The sequence below is a fragment of the Narcine bancroftii genome, chromosome 9 (assembly GCF_036971445.1).
Source record: "Narcine bancroftii isolate sNarBan1 chromosome 9, sNarBan1.hap1, whole genome shotgun sequence".
Taxonomy (NCBI): Eukaryota; Metazoa; Chordata; class Chondrichthyes; order Torpediniformes; family Narcinidae; genus Narcine; species Narcine bancroftii.
This window is the reverse complement of record NC_091477.1, coordinates 108,054,847-108,076,089: the sequence shown is the minus strand read 5'-3', so window position 1 is coordinate 108,076,089 and position 21,243 is coordinate 108,054,847. Positions and strand designations below refer to the sequence as shown.

The following is a 21,243-nucleotide window of genomic DNA, read 5'->3' as shown; positions in this document are numbered from 1 at the left end:
ACAGTGGCCAATTAACCTATAGCCCACACATCATCTTATCAGCGAATCAGTGAAGGTACAGAGCCCATTTGATATTTGGAATCTATCAATTTTCTACATAAAAACACAAAAAAATTTATCCTTGCCCTATTCTTCAAAGTACTGATTGAATCCCTTTATGAAAGCCACAAATTTGCATCCAACATTCTGATGCTAACCACCAACTGATTTTCAAAATTTTGCTCCAGCCTTTTAACAGCAAGGATAGAAATAAGCATCATCTGGGAGATCACACAAATGAAAATTTATAAGAGTGTCTAGCCTTACTGAAAGAAATACCTTGAAGAAAAGCTCAGGCCTGAAACATAGGTGACCAGAAAGCTGAGTACAAGGTTAATGGTCAGATACTTAACAGTATGGAGCAACAGAGGACCTTGGGGTTCAAATTCATGCATTTCTCAAGGTCTCCCTGCAGGTTGATAGGATAGTTAAGAAGGCCTATGGGATGTTGAGGCTTCACTAATAGGAGAATGGAATTCAAGGGTAGAAAGATCATGTTGCAGCTCTACAAATCTCTGGTGAGACCACAGTGACCTATTATGTTCAGTTCTGGTCACCTTATTATAGGAAGAATGTGGAGAAGGTGCAGAGGAGATTTACCAGAATGTTGCTTGGATTGGAAAATAAGTGTTATGAGGTAAGATTAGCAGACCTGAGACTTATCCCTTTGGAGTGCAGAATGAGAAGAGACTTAATAGAGGTCTGAGAGGCATAGATAAGGTGGACAGCCAGCATCATTTTCCCACGGTAGGAATAGCAAACACCAGGGTGATATCACAAAGTGAAGGGAGGAAGGTTTAGGGAAAACAACAGGGATTTTTTTTTATTTTTAAAAACACAAAGAGTTGTGAGTGCCTCGAATGCCTTGCCAGGGGCAATGGTGGATGCTGAAACATTAGGGCAGGGGTTTCCAACCTAGGGTACATGTACCCCCAGTGGTACATTTGCACTTTTCACTGAGTACATTGGGTCTGAGAGAATAACCACTACTGTACAATACATGGTGTTGTAATCTGCAGTCAGATTGCACAATGTCGTGTTTTTTTTTTATCCTTAATTTTTAGGGGTACACGGAAACCTATAAAAATGCCCAAGGGGTACAGAGGAACAAAAAGGTTGGGAACCCCTGCATTAGGGTAATTTAAGAGACTCTCTGACAGGCACATGGATGAAATAAAAATAGAGGATTATGAGGTAGGGAGAGTTTTTTTGGAAGGAATATATAGGTCGGCACAACATCCAGTGCCAAAAGGCCTGAACTGTGCTGTAATGTTCTATATATCTCCTATGGACGCTGTGAGATCTGCTGACTTCCTCCAGAAATTTTGTGTTTTTACTACATTTTACAATTAAAGAACAGCTCATTTTGGAAGATTGTTAAATTTATTGAGATGATGCAGAGGAGATTTGCCAGAACAGGTCCAAGAATGAGGGACTTTAATTCAAACATTATGCTGGAGAAGGTGAATTGTTCTACCTCAAAGGAAGTAGAGAGATTTGTTGGAGGTGTACAAGATTATGACAAACATAGATAAAGTACACAAAAAATTTGTTTCCATTAGTTTGTGGTAGAAGGATTATGGGATACATTTAATATTTGTACACCAGACACATGATGGACATGGAAAATAACTATTTTTACACAGAGAATGCAGTAATGACCTGTAACGAGCTGCCTATGAAGTTGTGGAACAGATGATTTCAACAGAAAAATGGAAAGACATAAAGCAGCAATGAAGTCAATTTAAATTTCTTACAAAGTACAGCTATATCACAAACAAAGCATCAGACACTTTGATACTAGCATGTGAGTGTGGCCTGTCTTGAATGAGATAAAATAAGCCATAGGATAGAAGAGAAAAGTGAAACCAACTATTGCTCTCTGGAGAGCTGGAATCAGATGGTTTCCTCTGTGCTGTAATAACTGTGACTATGTCATCTTTAGCTCTTTTGCCTAATACATTAGATTTATGATCTCTAGTTCTCAACCCTTTCACCATTGAAAACAGGTTCTCTTTATTCTGTTTAAACTCCATGTTATTTTGAGCATCTTCTCTCAACCCTTTCTCTTATCAGCATCTAATAGCCTGAATATGCATGAGATTGTCTGATCTCGGAAGCCAAGTAGACACAGTTCTTGGAGGTAAAACCGCCTAGGAACACCAGGTTTCTGTGAGGAGCGCTGGACAAAGTGGCGACTCTCTGTCTGCCTTACACTAGACAAAAGTTAAAGTATTTCATGTATGTTACATACTAAATGTAGTATTACGTGACAATAATGGAACTTTTACCTTTTTACAAACAATTGAACTGTCAATTGACCATATCAATAATGTTTTTCTGCAGCTCTCAAAGGCCTTAACAGCCTCAGTAAGTGCAGTGACAAGAATTATATGTGATATTTTTGTTGTGGCCAAAGCAGTATTTAAAAACAATTAATGTAACAACTACCTATTGTTCTCTGCATCTCCCTTATTGACCAGGATTCTCAAATGTTTTCTTTTTATTATTAATCACTTTCTCAATCCCATCTTCAAGAAACTCCTATGTGGCCATGCATGGCCATGCTGAGGACCTAGACACATGTAGGTTGGAAGAGCTCTCCATGAAGATTGATTAGAAGACTGATTTAAAGTTATTAAAATAATTTTTTTGTGTTAAAAACAAAAGATTGATGGGTAAGAAGAACAAGACCCAGAAAAATAAGACTAAAGATGCTCAAAAGTCCACACGGGAGAGATGAAGAAGAAGGTGCCACCACGATGTCGAGATGAACCCAAGGAAGTGGGAATTAACACAGGATTTCTTAAAAATTATAGAATCTATGGAGGTTCTGAGTGAATGATTCTCTAAGGTGGAAAATATACTAAGAGAAGTAGTAGAAAAAATAACTGTGATGGAATTAAATGTGATATTTTTGTTGTGGCCAAAGTGGTATTTAAAAAAGTTAATGTAACAACTCCCTATTGTTCTCTGCATCTCCTGTAATGCCCAGGATCTCAAATGTATTCTATTTATTATTAATCACTTTCTCAATCCCATCTTCAAGAATCTCCCATGTGCCGGTGTGTGGCTATGCTGAGGACCTATACAAACATAGGTTGGAATCCTGAATACTTGGGTGAGCCAGGTTGAAAATAACCTGATAATGACTCAAGAACAATTAAAAACTCTGGAGGAAAATACGAAAAAGTGGTAAGTGATTAAACAACTTCTGCTGGACAAAATCGACCACATGGAAAATTTTAGCAGAAGAAATAATGTCCGAGTCATCAGGCTGAGAAAGGTGACCTGGTGAATTTCTTTGAAGAGTGGATCCCACAAGCACTGGAAGTGGGAAAATTCAAAGAAAAACTACTTATTGGCTCCAGAAGAGCAGATGACCAAAGACCATGACCAGACCTGGTAAGAATTTTGAGTAGACGGGATTGGGAGGCAACATTGAGAGCAGCATTGGAGAATGCCAGGGAAAATGGTGGTCCAATCGAGAAGGAAGGAGGAAAGGTTCTATTCTTTCAGGACTAATTTGGTAAAACAAAGAAAAGAATTTGACGATGTTAAAAGACAATTGAGAAAATGGAATATAAACTATGCAATGCTGTAACCTGGATCAATGCAACAGAGGGACCCTGAAGATTTATAAAACAATAAAGGAAGTAGAGAGATTTCTACAAGAACTAAAGGGAACCCAAAAATAGATGCAATAAAAAAAAGAAAGAAGAACAAGAACAAAGACAAAGTGAACTCTAAATGGTAAAAATCAGATAAAAAGTAAAAGATAGTTATATTTTTTGAACTGCCTATTATCAGTTAAAGTAATATTGAAAGGTATATAGAGAGTTCAACAGAGAGTAAACATTTAGCAAAATAGTAGCAGGGTGGATATTCCAACAAGGGGGTTAATGGCACAGGGGAGGGCAAATTTTTCAAAATGGCGCTGAAGTTAAGAGGAGGAGTTCTTCTTTGGACAGTACCATGGGCTTTTTTCATGGGCTTCCAGGGTTTCTTGATTACATCACCATCAGAGCAAAGGCAATACATGCATTTGTTAAAAGGGTAACATCACTTTACTTTATAAATAAGCAAAAGGGAGTAATGATTGAACTGAATATGTACAAATGTAAATTTAATGATACATTTCTAAGGGCTGAAACTTGTTGGAAAGTGTCAACAGATTTGACATTTCTCAATTTAAATATGTCTGGGATTTCCACAACATACTGAACTCTCAAACATTTTGGAGTCCAGCGCACTTGCTGCATTCCAAAAGGAGAAGGGCATGCATTGCTAAATTTACATTTTGAAACTACTTTAGCTAAATGGTTTTAATTGTTTGGTGGTTCTTTGTGGTGTAAAGATTATTTAAACAATTTAAATTTCTTTTAAATTGGTTCATGATTTTGGTTAGGGATTGGGTTAGATCCCTGAACTGGGAGTTGGTCTTAAATTGTGGAGATGCCTAAGTAAGAGTTGTGTAAATGATTCCCAGCTCTGGATTCTGACCTGCTCAGGCGCAGTTACACAGTTTTGCATGTGTGCATGACTGAAAATTCCAGAAAGGCATTCAGGCAAGTGATACACCATACTTATCCCCACTGTTCATTATCTGGCTCCTCCACCTTAGATGGATGGATGACTTAAATCTGTGCAGTTAACTTTAATATGTGTATTATCTGTAATCCAATTTCTAGGCATGTACATCTGAATGGAATGGGAATCAAAGCCAATGAGTTAAGTATGTTTTTAAATAACAGTATTTCTAATTGAGACAAATTGAAGTATGAAACTCCACCTTTTAGGTAGGTTTTATTCAATATTGAAATCTTAGCTAGAATCTACAAGATTTAATATGTTTCCTGCTTTTCCAGATACCCATTCTCCATTGTAACATAATTAAGTTTGTTGATTAGTTCATTCCATCAGGATATGAAACACACTTTCACCACTTTTCTCAGGTTGTGTTCATAATATACAGATGCTCCTTGTTTTCACTGGTCACTTGTTTTTGGTCAAAGGTGACTTGACAACTTATGATCAATTAGAAAAGTACCACAAGTAGAACTGTCAACTCCCAATGCCAAAATTCTCAATAGATAAGGCCACTGTAACTCAACACTATTCACTGTAACTATTCCATGTGACAGATGCTTCCATGTGACAGATGCAAAATTCTCAATAGGTAAGGCCACTATAACCCAATACCAGTCACTGTAAATGTTTTCTTGAGGAATAGAAATACTTCCTACATTTTTAGAAATAATTATTGCTGTGTTTAGTCTGGCAACAAAGAAGATACATTATCATTTGGAAATAAAGTGAAATTTCTGTAAGTTCCTTGGGAAAACTCACAAGGTACAAATAAGTAGTCATAAAAAGAGCTTCTCTAATTTTAAACAAAGATGTTGCATTTATCATTATGCATTCAGCACTGACCCACAGACTAATCTATGTTCAAATCAATATTCTGGAACATTATGCTAATCCTTCACAAAAGAAGATAGTTGACTGGGCGTAGAAAGGAGAATTAAACAAGTGATCCTTGCCATTTTGCATATGACCAACTCCACTACCTACTGCAGACAAGGGAATACGTAGTCAACTAATTTGTTTATTGAAATGAGGTACCGCTCTAAGAAGTGTTTCTTGGTTTGCCAAGTTTGATATTTAAAAAGAAACTTGGAAAGATAATTATGAATTTGGTCAATAAACTGCTGCTGGGGAATCGTACTTTGAGTTGTTTTATTTTTCATTTTGACTTTTTGTTACTCAAACCATAACCACCATTGCCAATTTTTCCATGCTGCATTTTAATGATTCTGCTAGTGCAATTTGAATTTCCTTCGGATGGTACTTGTTTGTGTCTTTACTTATTCTACTACCAACTCATTTTGCCTTTCATAACTGTCATATTTGAAATTAAATCTCTCCTGCTTCCCACCTTCTTACAAAACTTCCTGATTGTTTTTTTCTCTCCCTCTCCTTTCCTTGTTCCCATATAAATTTTAATGTACCTAACATTCTTCAGACTGAAATGTCAACTCTCTGATTCAGATCGATCAGTAGAGTTTTCAGGCATTTTCTGTTTTTACTGCCATTGATGTAGGAAATGGAAATAAGCCAAAAAAAATACTGGAGGAAAAAAAATCCTGAATATGGAATCGTTGAGTGTCTGTGATCGTGGAATGTTTTACATGACCACAACTAAACTGAAATTCAATATTCTCAAAGACCTGAAATACTCTTGCAAACCACGTACATCAACAAACAAAAAAGCCCACAATTTCCAAAACAGAAAACTGCTCAGTGGCTATTTGGCCTGTCTGATTGGAATACTTATTTTGCATAATTTAAAGTGAAATTCCATGAGAATGAATTACAATCTCCATTCCTGAACTACATCAAATTTCATGGGACTAAAACTTGGTTGTTGCTAACATTTAACATAGAATGCAGAAAGCATCTGGTATTTTTTAATGTCCAGCACTGCATTAAATCAAATCAATTCGATGCCATTTTTCTCCTAAGATAGAAGTCCTTGGCTGGTTAAAATGGTTCAGAAACAATAAATCTTCAGAAGCAGACAATACTTTTTTTTAGCAAGTTTACCAGCAGTATCAGGAAGATTTGTGTTCTATTGACAATCTCAATAATGAAATCAGAACACAAAGAGGTATCAATAAATTAGAAAAGATCAATCAGATGTCCATATTCAAAATTCAGCTAGAGTTAATGGCAAATCAGCCTGATTCATTCATGTGCAAAATAATGTTATTATCATTTCTAATTAAATATAGATTTTTTTTTAGACATACAGCACAGTAACAGCCCCTTTTGGCTACAACCCACACCACCAAATTACACCCAATTGACCTACACCCGGTTACATTTTCAACAGTGGGAGGAAACCAGAGCACCTGGAGGAAACCCATGGTAGAACGTACAAATTTCTTACAGAGAGCGCCTGATTTGAATCCCAGTTGCTGAAGCTGTAGCAGCTTTGCACTTACCGCTACGCCACTAACCATGCCACCTTTTCAAAAAAAATCACAAAAATAAGTTATATAAAAAAACAGCATTCAATAGGAAAATTTTAAGGCGATGTTCATGATCAGCAGACCAAAATACATAAAATATACTCAAGAGTTCAGGAAGCAAAAATCCTCATTGTCAAGTGTAATTCTGAATATTCTATGTGTTCTTGTGTGTGAATTAATTATTAATGTAAGTCAGCATGAATTGATAACAATAATTTCTGACCTCTGAGAAAGTAACAACCCAAAATAAGAAAACTGGAACATTTTCACAAAAAAAGACTGAATTCATTACAAATCACTTGTGGTTCAGGTAAGGTATGGCTTAAAAAAAACAAAAGGGTAGCAAGCAATGAATACTGAATAGAGGAGTTAATAATGATAAAACAAACCTAAAACATTTTCTAAAGATGACTTTTACAGCGATTACTGTTTCCAAGTAAAATTAAATTATGACAGAACTCAAACTCAAATTAAATAGACACGAGTATGGTATAAGCTTAACAAGCTGTGAAATCGAAGAGGCAGATCATTAATTAATTAATTGCTCTGAATCAGTGGTTCTCAACTCTTTTCTTTCCACTCACATACTACTTTAAGTATTCCCTATGCCATAGGTGCTCTGTGATTAGTAAGGGATTGATTATGGTGGTATGTGGGTGGAAAGAAAATGTTTGAAAACTACTGTTTTAATTGTACCTGATTGACTCGTTATGTTCATGGTTTCATAAATCCAAAGGAAATGGGCCAATGACAATTTTTCTCAAGCAAAATATTTCAGTAGCAATGGGGTCTAGAGCAGTGATTCTTAACTTTCCCTTCCCATTTACATACCACCTTAAGCAATCCCTTACTAATCACAGAGCACCGAAGACATAGGGATTACTTAAAGTGGTATGTGAGTGAAAAGAAAAAGGTTGAGAACCACTAGTCTAAATGGTAGATGATGTTTGATTATAGACCAATATAAATTACCACACATTTGGGAATGGTGGAAATGAACTTTGTGAATGGTATTAATGAGAAGCTGAAAGGATCTATAATCCTTAGTAGATTCACAAATGAAATAAAACAATAAATTTTTCTCATAAAAGTTTATAAAAGACAAATGAAATGGCAATGTTGCATAATTTTGAAATATTTCTGGTAAATAGGCAATGTAATGTATGTAGTATATATGAAAGTGAAAAAATACACCAACCATAGCTTGCAGCCAGTCATAGTATTTTAACACATCTGAAGCAATCAAGTAGCCAGTTTAAATCTCAAGAGGTTTGACATAGGGCTTGAAATTGTCTGCTATGGTTGAAATGAATGAGGAAATTTAGATTTATTCATAAAGTCACATCTAAAAGTTTCAGTATAAACACAAATCACAGATTTCTAACCTAAAGTTAAAAGTTCTAATCATGCCTTCCTACTGGATTTCAGTGCTCCACTCTATAATATCGCTCTTGATCTTTCTTTTTATGCGTATGCTTCCAAAACATTCAAATGAGGAAAGTAGGAACCTTTTATGATTATAAAGAACCAGGTCTACTGAGAGCATTGATTGTGAAGTTAGCAGATGAGAGGGTGAAAAGAGGTTCAGGCAGCTAGGTTTTGTTTTTATTATAAAATAAAAGCAGAGGATGCTGAGGAAAATGGACAAGCAGTATCTGTGGAAAGAGAAACAGTTTTGGGCCAAAGACTCTTCCTTAGAACAGGGAAAAGAAAAAAAAAAGTTAGTTTTAAGTTGCAGAGATGGTGGAGAAGAAATATATAGAGCAATTAATATCTCTGATAGGGTGAAACCACAGTTGTCATGGAGATAGGTTGCAGAGGTAGTGGAAATATATGAAATGTGGTCAAGGATCATTTCCCCCCTGGAGAAGAAGCCATGGTTTAAAAAGGAAGACATCTCAGAGGTAGGTGTTGAAATTCCAGAGTTTAGCTTGAGTATACGTAGCAGCATATGTATTGAAAACTGAGTTGAGGGAGGAGATCTGAATAGGGCTGAAACCAACCATTCCATGTACCCCAGAAAAAGATGTGCATAGCTTGGACCCAGGCACATTCTCGCATCAAACTATGAGTACTGTTGAAGCATACTCAGGCATAACAGCCAATTAGTACTCAGATACAGCAGGCAATTTGACCACTGCAAATTCCCACAGAGAACTACCGGTAGTTGATAATGACTTGTTGATCTGTATTAACAATTTTGCTTCAAAAATAATTATTGATTGGGACACTGTAGATTTTCTATTCTGTTATTTGAAGCAATCCCATTGGATCATGCATGTCCACATGAGGAAAAAAAATATTGTAGTTAGAAGAGAGCATCTCCAACAATTTAGTCTATCCTCAGTATTGTGGTGGAGTTTCAACCTGTATTACATACTTAAGTTACCAGATCACAACTGCAGAATTAGTGAAGAGGTGACTAACAACTGAGCTGCAGTATAATTGATATCAAACATTCAATGTGCAACAGTAGTCTACAGCAATGTGAGTAAAACCACAAATGTTTTCATCTGTGTTACATCCAGGATAAGTAGTTGTTTCACCTGCACAATTAACCAAAACATTTTTTTTTAGTTTTCTGGTATATCAGGTAAACAAGAAAGACTACAGATGGTGATAAACTGGAGAAGCACACAATTCTGCCTGGCCCACAGGAAAAAAAGAATCCCAGGGTTGTATGTGATGTCATGTATGTACTCTGACAATAAAGTTAAACTTTGAAACAGTTGAAGATACTTAGCAGGCCAGGCAGCTTCCATGGAAGGCAAAAGATGGGCAATGACATGGACTATAATTTGCTGTTTCTGAATGCTGCATGACTCGCTGAATTCCTCAATATTTTGTTTGTTTCTCAGCTACATTACAGAATTTGTTCCACAATTGTATCAAAAGTTAATTCAAATGTTAATGCAAATTAGAAGCCACCTGTCAACTTTTAAACAAAGATAAAGACATTTATATGATGTTGCAACTTCTAGAGATGGATAAGTAGATTACACTGCTTCTAGCAGAAGCTTTTCTTATGGACCAAACACTATCAACAAAGTATAGAGAACACGGGGTTTTGCAATATTAAAATTAATGGATATAAGATCCTGAGGGGATCTCTAACCTTCCTGTCCAAATTCCTGGCAAGTATTCCTGGCATGAAAAGCTCCATGGTTTATTAAAAGTTTGTGAAATCAACCCTTTAATGGCATAAGGACCCGCAGTGAAGGAAACATTTATGCTGGGCTTCAAATGATACTTGTGATTTACTATTCAACTAATACATGACCAACAGGAATTCAATCGAAGCTGAAGTAACTTGTAAACGTCAGTGAGAAAATTAACAAAAAGCTTCTGTTTTATTACATTCACACAAAGGTTCTCACCCCACCCCCAGCCTACCCCCCAAAAAAACAGATCAATGTCATTGCACTTAAGTGAATTCTTTATCATGGACTAAGATGAAAGTGCTTTCTTTTAAAAAAAATCCTGACCTCTAGTTCAGTACTCACTTTTGTTTTTATTCTTCCACACTCATTCAGAATTCTGCACAGATTTCTTCTGAGGAGTCCTTAACAAGCAGAAGATGTTTTACCTTTCTAATTTCTGAACAGCAGTAGTTATAAAAATGATGGACAATTCAGTATAACACACAGGTATTCTTCCAAGATGCATTTAATTTAAGTACAAATTAACAGGTGGTACTATAATTTTGGCTTTTACAGTATTTAAACATAATTGAGCATAACTTAAAAATCCAAAGCATTTTGATGAATCTTAAAAAGCAATTTTAAATTAAGATTCTGTTATAAATAATGAAGTATTCAGCCAGCTTTAAAGCTAATTTAGAAAATGGAATATTTAGCTGCAAAATTATAAACATTTATTGCCCATGAAAGTTATCCATTATTGCCCATCTGGACAGAGGAGATACTATAAGGATGTTATGCTATTATAGATGCAATGCATCATCAAGTTTATTGACAAATATGTGATGCAGATGCCTTGAACTAATTTTGAGATTAAATTGACTGTTTCTATTGTACTTTTCAATAAAATTAAGCCTTGATTATTAGTAGGGCCAAATGCTTGCTGATGTAATGACAAAGTCTGATGCCACATTGCTACGTAGAACTGGGAACAGCTTTCAGTATCCACACAATCTGGTCGATGCTGAATGGGATTCCCTTCTTCCTCGTAGATTAAATGGCACAGAATCAATAATTTGGTGTTAGTGTAAACTTTTATGCAATATTCTTGCTGCAAAAAAAATGCTAAATAGAAATTCTCACTGATCGAACTATTACTGTCAACATGTATAAAATTACAAATTTTGCTGAATCACCTCTCCAGCTCCAAACACACTTTTATAAGGTGATTTCATCCATTCTATTCCATGGTTAAAAAATGTAATTTTAAGTGTATTTTTATCATTTTATCTTAATATTTAATTTCTTCTTTTATTGCAGCTGCAAGCCTTAACCATTAATTAGCTTTCCCTTACAATTTTAATTAGTCAGCACTTTACTGCATGCCTCCAGAAATTATTCAACACAATTGGCTGATCAGCCTTGACACCACATAAAGCAACTGGCAAAATAAATTTTAAAAATTAAAATAAATAAGAATAGAATAATAAGTAAAATATGTAAGTTTAAAATTGTAAAAGTAAATGTTCCCTGAAGTAACACGTAAACCTTTGGTGAAGACTAGAGTAAATATTCAGCCAGTGCAGAGCCTTGATCATGCTTTGCTTGTAGCAGCTGTTTGAAACAGCAATGGTGTTGCCCAGGATGAAGAACTGGTTGATGTCATTATGTGACTCTCTTAAAGTGTCTCCTTTTCTCTGCTTAGTAAGATTCACTCAATCAGAGGCTTTATTTGTAAACTTGGGGGGTGGGGGATTTAATTATTTTATAATGTTATCATATGTTTTTTGGATGGCTTTGTAGAGCAGGAGGAACCTGTAAATGCAGCAACAGTTAAATGTTTTCAAAGAATGTGACTGAAAATTAAAAAAAAAAGTGAAGCATGTTCAGTGTAGTATTTTTTATCTTTTAAACTGCTTACAGGCAGTCCCCAGGTTGAAAACGCCGAACTATGAAGAAATCATACATTCCAAAAAGTCAACCAGAAGTAGAATGTTTTGAACTTCTAGTTTGAGCATGGTTATGCTGCAGGACACTCACACGCGACGATGCCATCACCCAACAAGGTGAAAGGGAGGGGAGAGCAAGTGAGCGGAAGGAGGGGGGAGTGAGTGAGCAAGTGGGGGGGGGGTGAGTGAACGAGTGGGAGGGGGGGAATGAGTGAGCAGAGGATGGGTGAGTGAGCAGAGGTGGGGTGAGTGAGCGAGTGGGAGGGGGGAGCGAGCAAGCAGGATAGAGGGCGAGCGGGTAAGCAGGAGGGAGGGAGGGAACAAGCGAGCAAGACGGGGGAGGAAGCAAATGAAGATGCTGGAGACAATGGGGTTAGGGTCAGTGCATTGTCATTGCCCAGTATTGCAAGAGAGTTCATCATGTTCTCTTGTGAGGGATAATATGTATTGAATTATTATGTTTAAGATATTTTAGTGTATTGAGGTGTTTTATATGCAAAGAAAGGAAAGATATACACTATATACTAAGATAAACATTTGACGAACTGACACTAAATAAAGACTATATGTACCTTTTCGACTTGCATACAAATCCTAATTAAAGACAGACCTAGGTAATGCAACTCATTTTTAACCTGGGGATTGCCATTATTCTTAATGCAGGTGTATTAGTTTGGTCAGATTGTAAATCCTGTGCATATTGAGAAAGTTGTTGGCACAGAGCCCCTTAAATCTTTATGCACAGCCATTACCTAATCCTGAAAGCAATACTCACCAGAATATTTATCTTAGAATGATCCCAAGAAAAAATATTGTTGTAAAGCAGCGTGTTGTTTCCTTCTCCAAAAAAAAATGAAGTAAAATCAAAAGTTTAGTGTCTGCAAACACACACATGGTGGACAGCGTGGCAGGTTCAAGTTAACAATTTTAGGTTTTGTTTTTGGAAGCTCAAGGTGCTCAGGAAGATGGATTACATTTACTCTGAGATAGTCAAGAATAGTGCAAAGAAGGCAGATATCTGTTCCTTGGTGAGGACTGGTCTCATGGTACAGGATACGGAATGAGATTGGTTGTTGGAGATTTGTGGGTACAGTGATGGTTTTGGGATCCATGAGGAATGGAATCTCTGAGACAATTCTAGGATTTGAGGGAAACTGTTAAATATATTGATGACATATTGGAAACACAGAAGTGTCTTGTTCCCAAGAAAACTAATATTTAATTAAAAAAATTTTTTAGACATACAGCACGGTAACAAGCCATTTCAGCCCATGAGTCCATGACTCCCAATTTATACTCAAGTAAATCTATGTTTTGAACGGTGGGAGGAAACTAGAGCCCCCAGAGAAAACCCATGCAGAGACAAGAAAAATGTACAAACTCCTTACAGGCAGCGTGGGATTCGAACCCTTGTCCCAGTTGCTGGCAATGTAAAGGCATTGATAATGTGCAATGGACTAGAAAGGTAAAAAATGCTAAATCAAATTTTGTGAAAGATCTGTGACATGACTGGCTTCTTTCACTTTCTACACTCTACTAAGTTTTGCAAATGAGTTTAAAGAACTGCCTGAATTTGGTTAAATTTCCATGACAATATATGGAGAAATACCAGTTGATTTTAAAAGGAATTCTGACACTACCTGAAACTATCCTCCAAACAAGTAAAATATTTCATCAGGCCTTCTATCTTAGGAAAGAAAATTGTGGAATCTGACTGTTAAAACATTTGAAGACAATTACGCAAAAAATATAAGATTTTCACATTGTGATTCCTAATCTCTCTGTTGGTGGATAATTTCTATTCGATGACTGAATTTAAAAAAATCTTTCATAATCTTTAATCCATTGTAAGGAATTTTCCTTCACTTAATAATCCATAGGTGCGACTGAGGTGAGGGGAACCCAATCCAAGGTGAACCCATAAATGGCAGCAATGCCTGACAACATACCTAGTCAGGTACTGAAGGACTACTTGGACCAACTAACAGAGGTCCTTAAGGACATCTTCAGCATGTCACTGCAGCAGTCCATCGTCCCTGTGGGTTTCAAGCTACTATCACCCTGGTACCAAAGAGGGCAACTGTAACAGGCCTCAATGACTGCTGCCCCATGGCACTGACCTTCATTTTGAAATGCAAGGAGGGTTAGGAGAAAGAAAGCATCAAAGTATACCTCCCAGAGAGATGGACCCATTTTAATTCGGCTATAGAAGAAACACTGATGATGCTATAGTCTTGCCCATCTACTCCATCCTGAACCACCTGGAGAATGACGCCTCATACGCTAGGCTGCTATTCATCAAAATCAGTTCAGCATTTAATATGATAATTCTTCAGAGGCTGGTGGAGAAGCTGCCCATGCTGGGATTCAACACTGATCTCTATAACTGGATTCCAGACTTCCTCATTGAAAGACCACAGTCTGTCCGCCTTGGCAGCAGAACGTCAAGCACCATCACACATGCTACTGACCCACAACTGCACTGTCAGATCTAGCTCCATCAGAGTCTTCAAGTTTGCAGATGACACAACAGTAGTTGGGCTCATCATCAATAATGATGAGTCACACTATAGAGAAGAGGTGCAAAGCCTCGTGATATGGCACGAGAATAACAAACTGAGGCTCAATGTGGATAAGACAATAAAGATGATTGTGGACTTCAAGAGGACCAGGAACGACCACCCATCACTACACATTAATAATTCGGTAGTAGAGAGACTAAAGAGAACCAAGTGCCTTGCAGTCCACTTAAAAAGTGACCTTTTCTAGATTCACATCTCCTTACTTGTCAGGAGAAGACTAAGGTAGGCAAGATTACCAGCCACCATTCTGTCAACTTTCTATAGGAGTGCTATCGAGAGTATTCTGGCTGGCTGCATCACAGTGTGGTATGGTTGCCGTAGAAAATTAGATCAGAGGTTAATCCACACAACCATAAGAGCAGCAGAGAGGATCACTGGGGGCTCCCCCCACCCCCACCCCAACAAAGAAGTAATCTACCAAGACTGAAGTTTGAAGAGGGGGGTGCAAAATCTTTGAGGACCCCGCAGTGTGGATTGTGGAGGCCCATGTAGTCTCGTCATCTGGAACCTGGTGGAAGTGTGGATTGTGAGGATAATGTGGTCTCTCTGTCTGGAATCAGGTAGGAATGTGGTTTGCAGAGAGTCATGTGACCCCTCTGGTTGGACCCTCGTCAGAAGTCACCTCATCTGCCAGTCAAGGGTTAGATTTTCCCACAGATGAGGCTTATGCATGATTGGTCCTTGCAGGTCATGTGGATGGATCTTGCACTGAAAAAGCCGAGCTCGTGCAGTCTCTGCCCCCTCTCTCTTTGTTTGCTGCTGTTGCATGTAGATCATCTCTGAATTCTAGGCTGCAGGCCACAGGCAGCTCCAGAGGGCCGAATGCAATGAGCCTGTCCTGGATCCCAAGCTGTGGGTGATGCTAGAGACCAGGTTCATTTGGTATACTTGTTAGTTGTAATGAATTTACTGTTTGTTAGTGTGCTGTGCCTGCTAGAGGTAGAGTGAGTTGATGGTATTGTGTGTTCAACCCTCACAATCCCAATCAGGAGTTGAGAATGTTCAGTAGTGATTTATTTGCACCTGATCTGTGTGCCCTTTAGTGACTTCCTCTGTGCGTAAATAAAGCCCATGTGTCCAGCCTTGATTCTCTTTGAATCCATCAAACCTATTCTTGAACACAACAGACCTCTACCAACCCACACACAGTATCTTTCTCTGCTCCAGTTGGGAGAGATACAGGGATATCAGAGCCAGAACCAGCAGGCTGGGAATGCTGAATTAACTGCTCACACTAACCTGCTGAGATGCTACTATTTATTAAACAATATTTATTTTTATATAAGTTCTGCATATGCATCACTTATCTGCATATGTATTATGCCTGGTTATGTGTTTGCATGTTTTTGTTCCAAGAACCAGAGAATGCTGTTTTGTCAGGTTGTACAGTCCGGTGATCATAAACTTGAATACAGAAAGTCTTAAATGTTATTTTTCCCCTTCCTGTTCTCCAGGATTAGGGTTTGATAGTGGGAATCCAGTGCAAAGATATAATTGAGAGCTGATTCCACTTTATATCCTTGTTTCTGTACCTTAACGATTTCCTAGTTGTAACAACTATTGGGAAAAGCCATAAAAATCAGTTTTGCCAAAACAGATTTTCACTTTCTGAGGTAGCTAAATAGGAGGGTTAGAATCATTCAGGTCTTCGACTTTTATGCCTTTTTGCACTAGATGTCTATGCCCAAAGGGGATGTTGTCCAATATCCAGGGATTCCTTCCTTTTCTCATCTTAAACTCATCTCCCCTCCCCCAATATCCAGGGATCCCCTCTTTCTGTCTTGGTTCACAGATTTCCTTCCTCTCACTAGATCCAGAGTGGCCTTTTTATCTCTTCTTAGATCTATGAATTCCCTTTGCTACTTGCAGCTTTGCGGATCCAAGAATGATCTCTCTACCCAGTGCCTGCTATTTGATATTTCTTTTCCACAGTACATGCAATCTCACTTATTTTATAGAATCAGGAACAACCTCTTGTATTTCCAAGAGAATCCTTCTGGGGGGTGGGGAGAAACTCTCTTTTGCTTCTTTTTCTCTGAGTGTAAGTGGTATTGCACAATGTCAATGCTATGAATCTTTTTCTGGCTTATGGTAGACTCAAGGCAATTTCATGTAATATTATGTATCTGTTTTATTGCATAAATGGTATCTGTATATCCACTGACTCAGGAATCTCCCTTCTCTCGCACATTCAAGAAACCCCCGCTCTTCTCCCAGGTCTAGGGATTTCCCTGATCCCCAATCCTCTTCCCAGTCTCAGGATTTCTCTCTCCCCTACAAGATCGAGGGATTATCACTTCCTGGAACCCCCAATTATCTCACCTTGTATTCAGGAATCCTCTTTCATTATTTCTCCCCCAGAACTAGGGAATTTCCCTCCTCCTGAGATCCAGTGATTCCCGCTTCTCTCCCTAGATGTAGGGATTTGCCTGATCCTATACCCAGGATTCGCCTCTCATAATGCAAGAGCTCCTTCTTTTGCCAAATGCAGCTATTCCTCTCCTCTCCTGAGATCCAGGGATCCCTTCTGAGATCCAATGATCCCTCCCCTCTTTCAAGATCCATGGATCCCCATCCTTGTCCTCTCCCAAGATCCTGGGATTCCTCTTCCTTCCTGAGGTTTAGGGATCCCTCTCCTCTCCCGAAATACATGGATCACTCTCCTGAGATCCACAGTTCCCTCTTCTCTCCCAAGATAAAGGAACCCTGTCTCTCCCCAGATCCTGAGGTCCAGGGACCCCCTCTCTCCTGAGATCCAGGGATCCCTCTCCTCTCTTTAGATCTAGGGACCACTTTCCCCTCGACAAATCCAGGGATTTCCCCTTCTCTCTCCCCAGATCCAGGGATTTCCCCTTCACCCCAATCCAGGAATCCCTCTCCCCAGATCCAAGGACCCCTCTCTCCTCCCCATATCTAGGGAGTCCTCTCCCTTCCCCAGACCCAGGGAGTCCTCTCACTTCCCCAGACCCAGGGACCCCTCTCCCTTCCCCAGACCCAGGGACCCCCTCTCCCTTCCCCAGACCCAGGGACTCCTCTCCCTTCCCCAGACCCAGGGTCCCCTCTCCCTTCCCCAGACCCAGGGACCCCTCTCCCTTCCCCAGACCCAGGGACTCCTCTCCCTTCCTCAGACCCAGGGACCCCTCTCCCTTCCCCAGACCAAGGGACCCCTCTCCCTTCCCCAGACCCAGGGACTCCTCTCCCTTCCCCAGACCCAGGGACTCCTCTCCCTTCCCCAGACCCAGGGTCCCCTCTCCCTTCCCCCCCCAGACCCAAGGACCCCTCTCCCTTCCCCAGATCCAGGGACTCCTCTCCCTTCCCCAGATCCAGGGTCCCCTCTCCCTTCCCCCCCAGACCCAAGGACCCCCTCTCCCTTCCCCAGACCCAGGGACTCCTCTCCCTTCCCTAGACCCAGAGACCCCTCTCCCTTCCCCAGACCCAGGGATCCCTCTCCCTTCCCCAGACCCAGGGACCCCTCTCCCTTCCCCAGACCCAGGGACCACTCTCCCTTCCCCAGACCCAGGGACCCCTCTCCCTTCCCCAGACCCAGGGACTCCTCTCCCTTCCCCAGATCCAGGGACTCCTCTCCCTTCCACAGATCCAGGGTCCCCTCTCCCTTCCCCCCCCCCCCCCCCCCCCCAGACCCAAGGACCCCTCTCCCTTCCCCAGACCCAGGGACTCCTCTCCCTTCCTCAGACCCAGGGACCCCTCTCCCTTCCCCAGACCCAGGGACTCCTCTCCCCTCCCTAGACCCAGAGACCCCTCTCCCTTCCCTAGACCCAGGGATCCCTCTCCCTTCCCCAGACCCAGGGACCCCTCTACCTTCCCCAGACCCAGGGACCCCTCTCCCTTCCCCAGACCCAAGGACCCCTCTCCCTTCTCCATATCTAGGGAGTCCTCTCCCCTCCCCAGATCCAGGGATCCCTCTCCCTTCCCCAGATCCAGGGATCCCTCTCCCTTTCCCAGACCCAGGGACCCCTCTCCCTTCCCTCAGACCCAGGGACCCCTCTCCCTTCCCCCAGATCCAGGGACCCCTCTCCCTTCCCCATATCTAGGGAGTCCTCTCCCTTCCCCAGACCCAGGGACCCCTCTCCCTTCCCCAGACCCAGGGACCCCCTCTCCCTTCCCCAGACCCAGGGACCCCTCTCCCTTCTCCATATCTAGGGAGTCCTCTCCCCTCCCCAGATCCAGGGATCCCTCTCCCTTCCCCAGATCCAGGGACCCCTCTCCCTTCCCCAGACCCAGGGACCCCCTCTCCCTTCCCCAGACCCAGGGACTCCTCTCCCTTCCCTAGACCCAGGGACCCCCCCTCCCTTCCCCAGACCCAGGGACCCCCTCTCCCTTCCCTCAGACCCAGGGACCCCCTCTCCCTTCCCCAGACCCAGGGACCCCCTCTCCCTTCCCCAGACCCAGGGACCCCTCTCCCTTCCCCAGACCCAGGGACCCCCTCTCCCTTCCCCAGACCCAGGGACTCCTCTCCCTTCCCTAGACCCAGGGACCCCCCCTCCCTTCCCCAGACCCAGGGACCCCCTCTCCCTTCCCCAGACCCAGGGTCCCCTCTCCCTCCCTCCCCCCCCCCCCCCAGACCCAGGGGCCAGCCTTACCTGCAGACTCCTGAAGCTCGCGCTCAGGTGTACGATGTGCAGCGCCAGGCAGCGCGAGGTGCACCTGGCGCGAGATACGCCCTCCGCAGCCGCGCCGTCCCCGGATCGCCGCGCGCCCGCCGGCAGCAGCGAGCAGAGCAGCCAGCCGCAGATCAGGCAGCACCGCCAGGCGCTCGGCATCGCCCGATCCGCCGCACGCGAGAGCGCGCACACGCACCGCCCGGCAGCAACCCAGCCGCCCCACCGGCTCTTGCCCTGCGCCCAGCCACACCACTTTGCTGGCTGATTGTCACCACAACCCACCCACCTTGCCCAGCCCCCGCCCCTGGAGGGCCACCCACTTTGCGCACGCCCCGCCCCCCCTGTCCCTTCAAGACAGCCCCCAATTTTGGATTGCACCTCTTGCTTCCTTCTCTTTTCCCTCACTTTGGCCATGAGTCAGTGGAACTCTCACTAACTGGCAACTTGCCTTCTACCCCAAAATGTGTTGATAGAATGTGATATTTGGGGCCAGGAGCTGCCAATAACTGTCCATTGCTGGTCATTCCTGCGGATTGACAGTTCTTCTTAAGCTCCAAGCTCAGGGCAGAGTGTCTTGCTTCCACTCAGATCCGTGGTGAGACACTCATATTCTAATGTCAGTGGTGTAGGAGGTGCTTAATGGGATAAAGCAGGCAGTTGATTTGTGATAAAAGGATCCATCTGACACCTCCCTTGGATCCAAGGTTCTCCGTGGCATCCTGAATGCTTCTTCTTTCCATTTTGGATCAGTCTTCACTGCGGCTCTCTCGGAAGAAAAGTTGTAAGCACACTGTTTACAAACAAATCAAGAATACACTCACTCGTTTCTTTCATCGCAAAATGGAGTCGACTTTCTTTATTCTCTTCGGACACCACACGGCATTCTTCAGCCCCCCAAACGCTACCCTCTGATCTTCACATTGGCTCACTTTCACATGGGTGATCCCGACACTCTCACTCTTTTCCTCCTGCATCCAAGGTCCATCACCTGTAAGCTGGCTGCTTAACGAACCCGCGCGTGCATGCTATGACTCCTGCACGTCATCAGCGGCGACCAGCACCACGCCCGATGCAGGTAAGTACGTAACCGTGGCAAAGTGAGTGCGGTCAAGATCATGAGAGACGATACTAAATGGTCTAAGGGTTGATAAGGTGTACCAGGTGGCATGCACCCTCGGGTTCTGAAGGAGGTAGCTGTAGAGATTGTGGCAATGATCTTCCAGGAATCAATGGGTTCTGGCATGGTTCTGGTGGACTGGAGGACTGTTTAAGAAGGGAGGGAGGCAGCAGAAAGGAAATTATAGACCTATTAGCCAGACATTGGTGGTTGGGAAGCTGCTGGAGTAAATTGTCAAGGATGAGGTTACGGAATATCTGAAGGTGCATGAAAAGATAGGCCCAAGTCAGCTTGATTTTCTGAAAGGAAAATCATCCCTGACAAACCAATTGCAATTTTTTTGAAGAGATCACGAATAGAATAGACAGAGGAGATGCAGTGGATTTGGTCTTTCAAAAGGCATTCGCCACACGTCAAGCTGCTAAACAAGATGAGAGCCCATGGAATTACAGGAGAGATACTAGCATGGGCAGAGCATTGGCCAATCGGCAGGAAACTAAAAGTGGGAATAAAGGGATCCTATTCTGGTTGGCCACCAGTTACCAGTGGTGTTCCGCAGGGGTTGGTGTTGGGGCCACTTCTTTTTATGTTGAATATAAATTAGTTGGATTATGGAATAGATGGCTTTGTGTCTAAATTTGCAGATTATACCAAAATGGGTGATAGGGCAGGTGGTGCTGAGGATACCAAAAGGCTGTGGAGAGATTAAGAGAATATTTAAATTTAGAATACAGCACAGTAATAGCCCATTTTGGCCCAT

At 41.6% G+C, this 21,243-nt stretch overlaps 1 protein-coding gene across 1 annotated transcript in view; it reads right to left on the bottom strand.

The window, feature by feature from the left end:
• anos1b (anosmin 1b) overlaps positions 1-19,525 on the bottom strand; it is a 106,316-nt gene extending 86,791 nt beyond the window's left edge. The window contains exon 1 of the mRNA XM_069899115.1: positions 19,346-19,525. Coding sequence (XP_069755216.1) covers positions 19,346-19,525 — 180 coding nt within the window. The remainder of the gene's footprint in view (positions 1-19,345) is intronic.
• Positions 19,526-21,243: the final 1,718 nt, after the last annotated feature.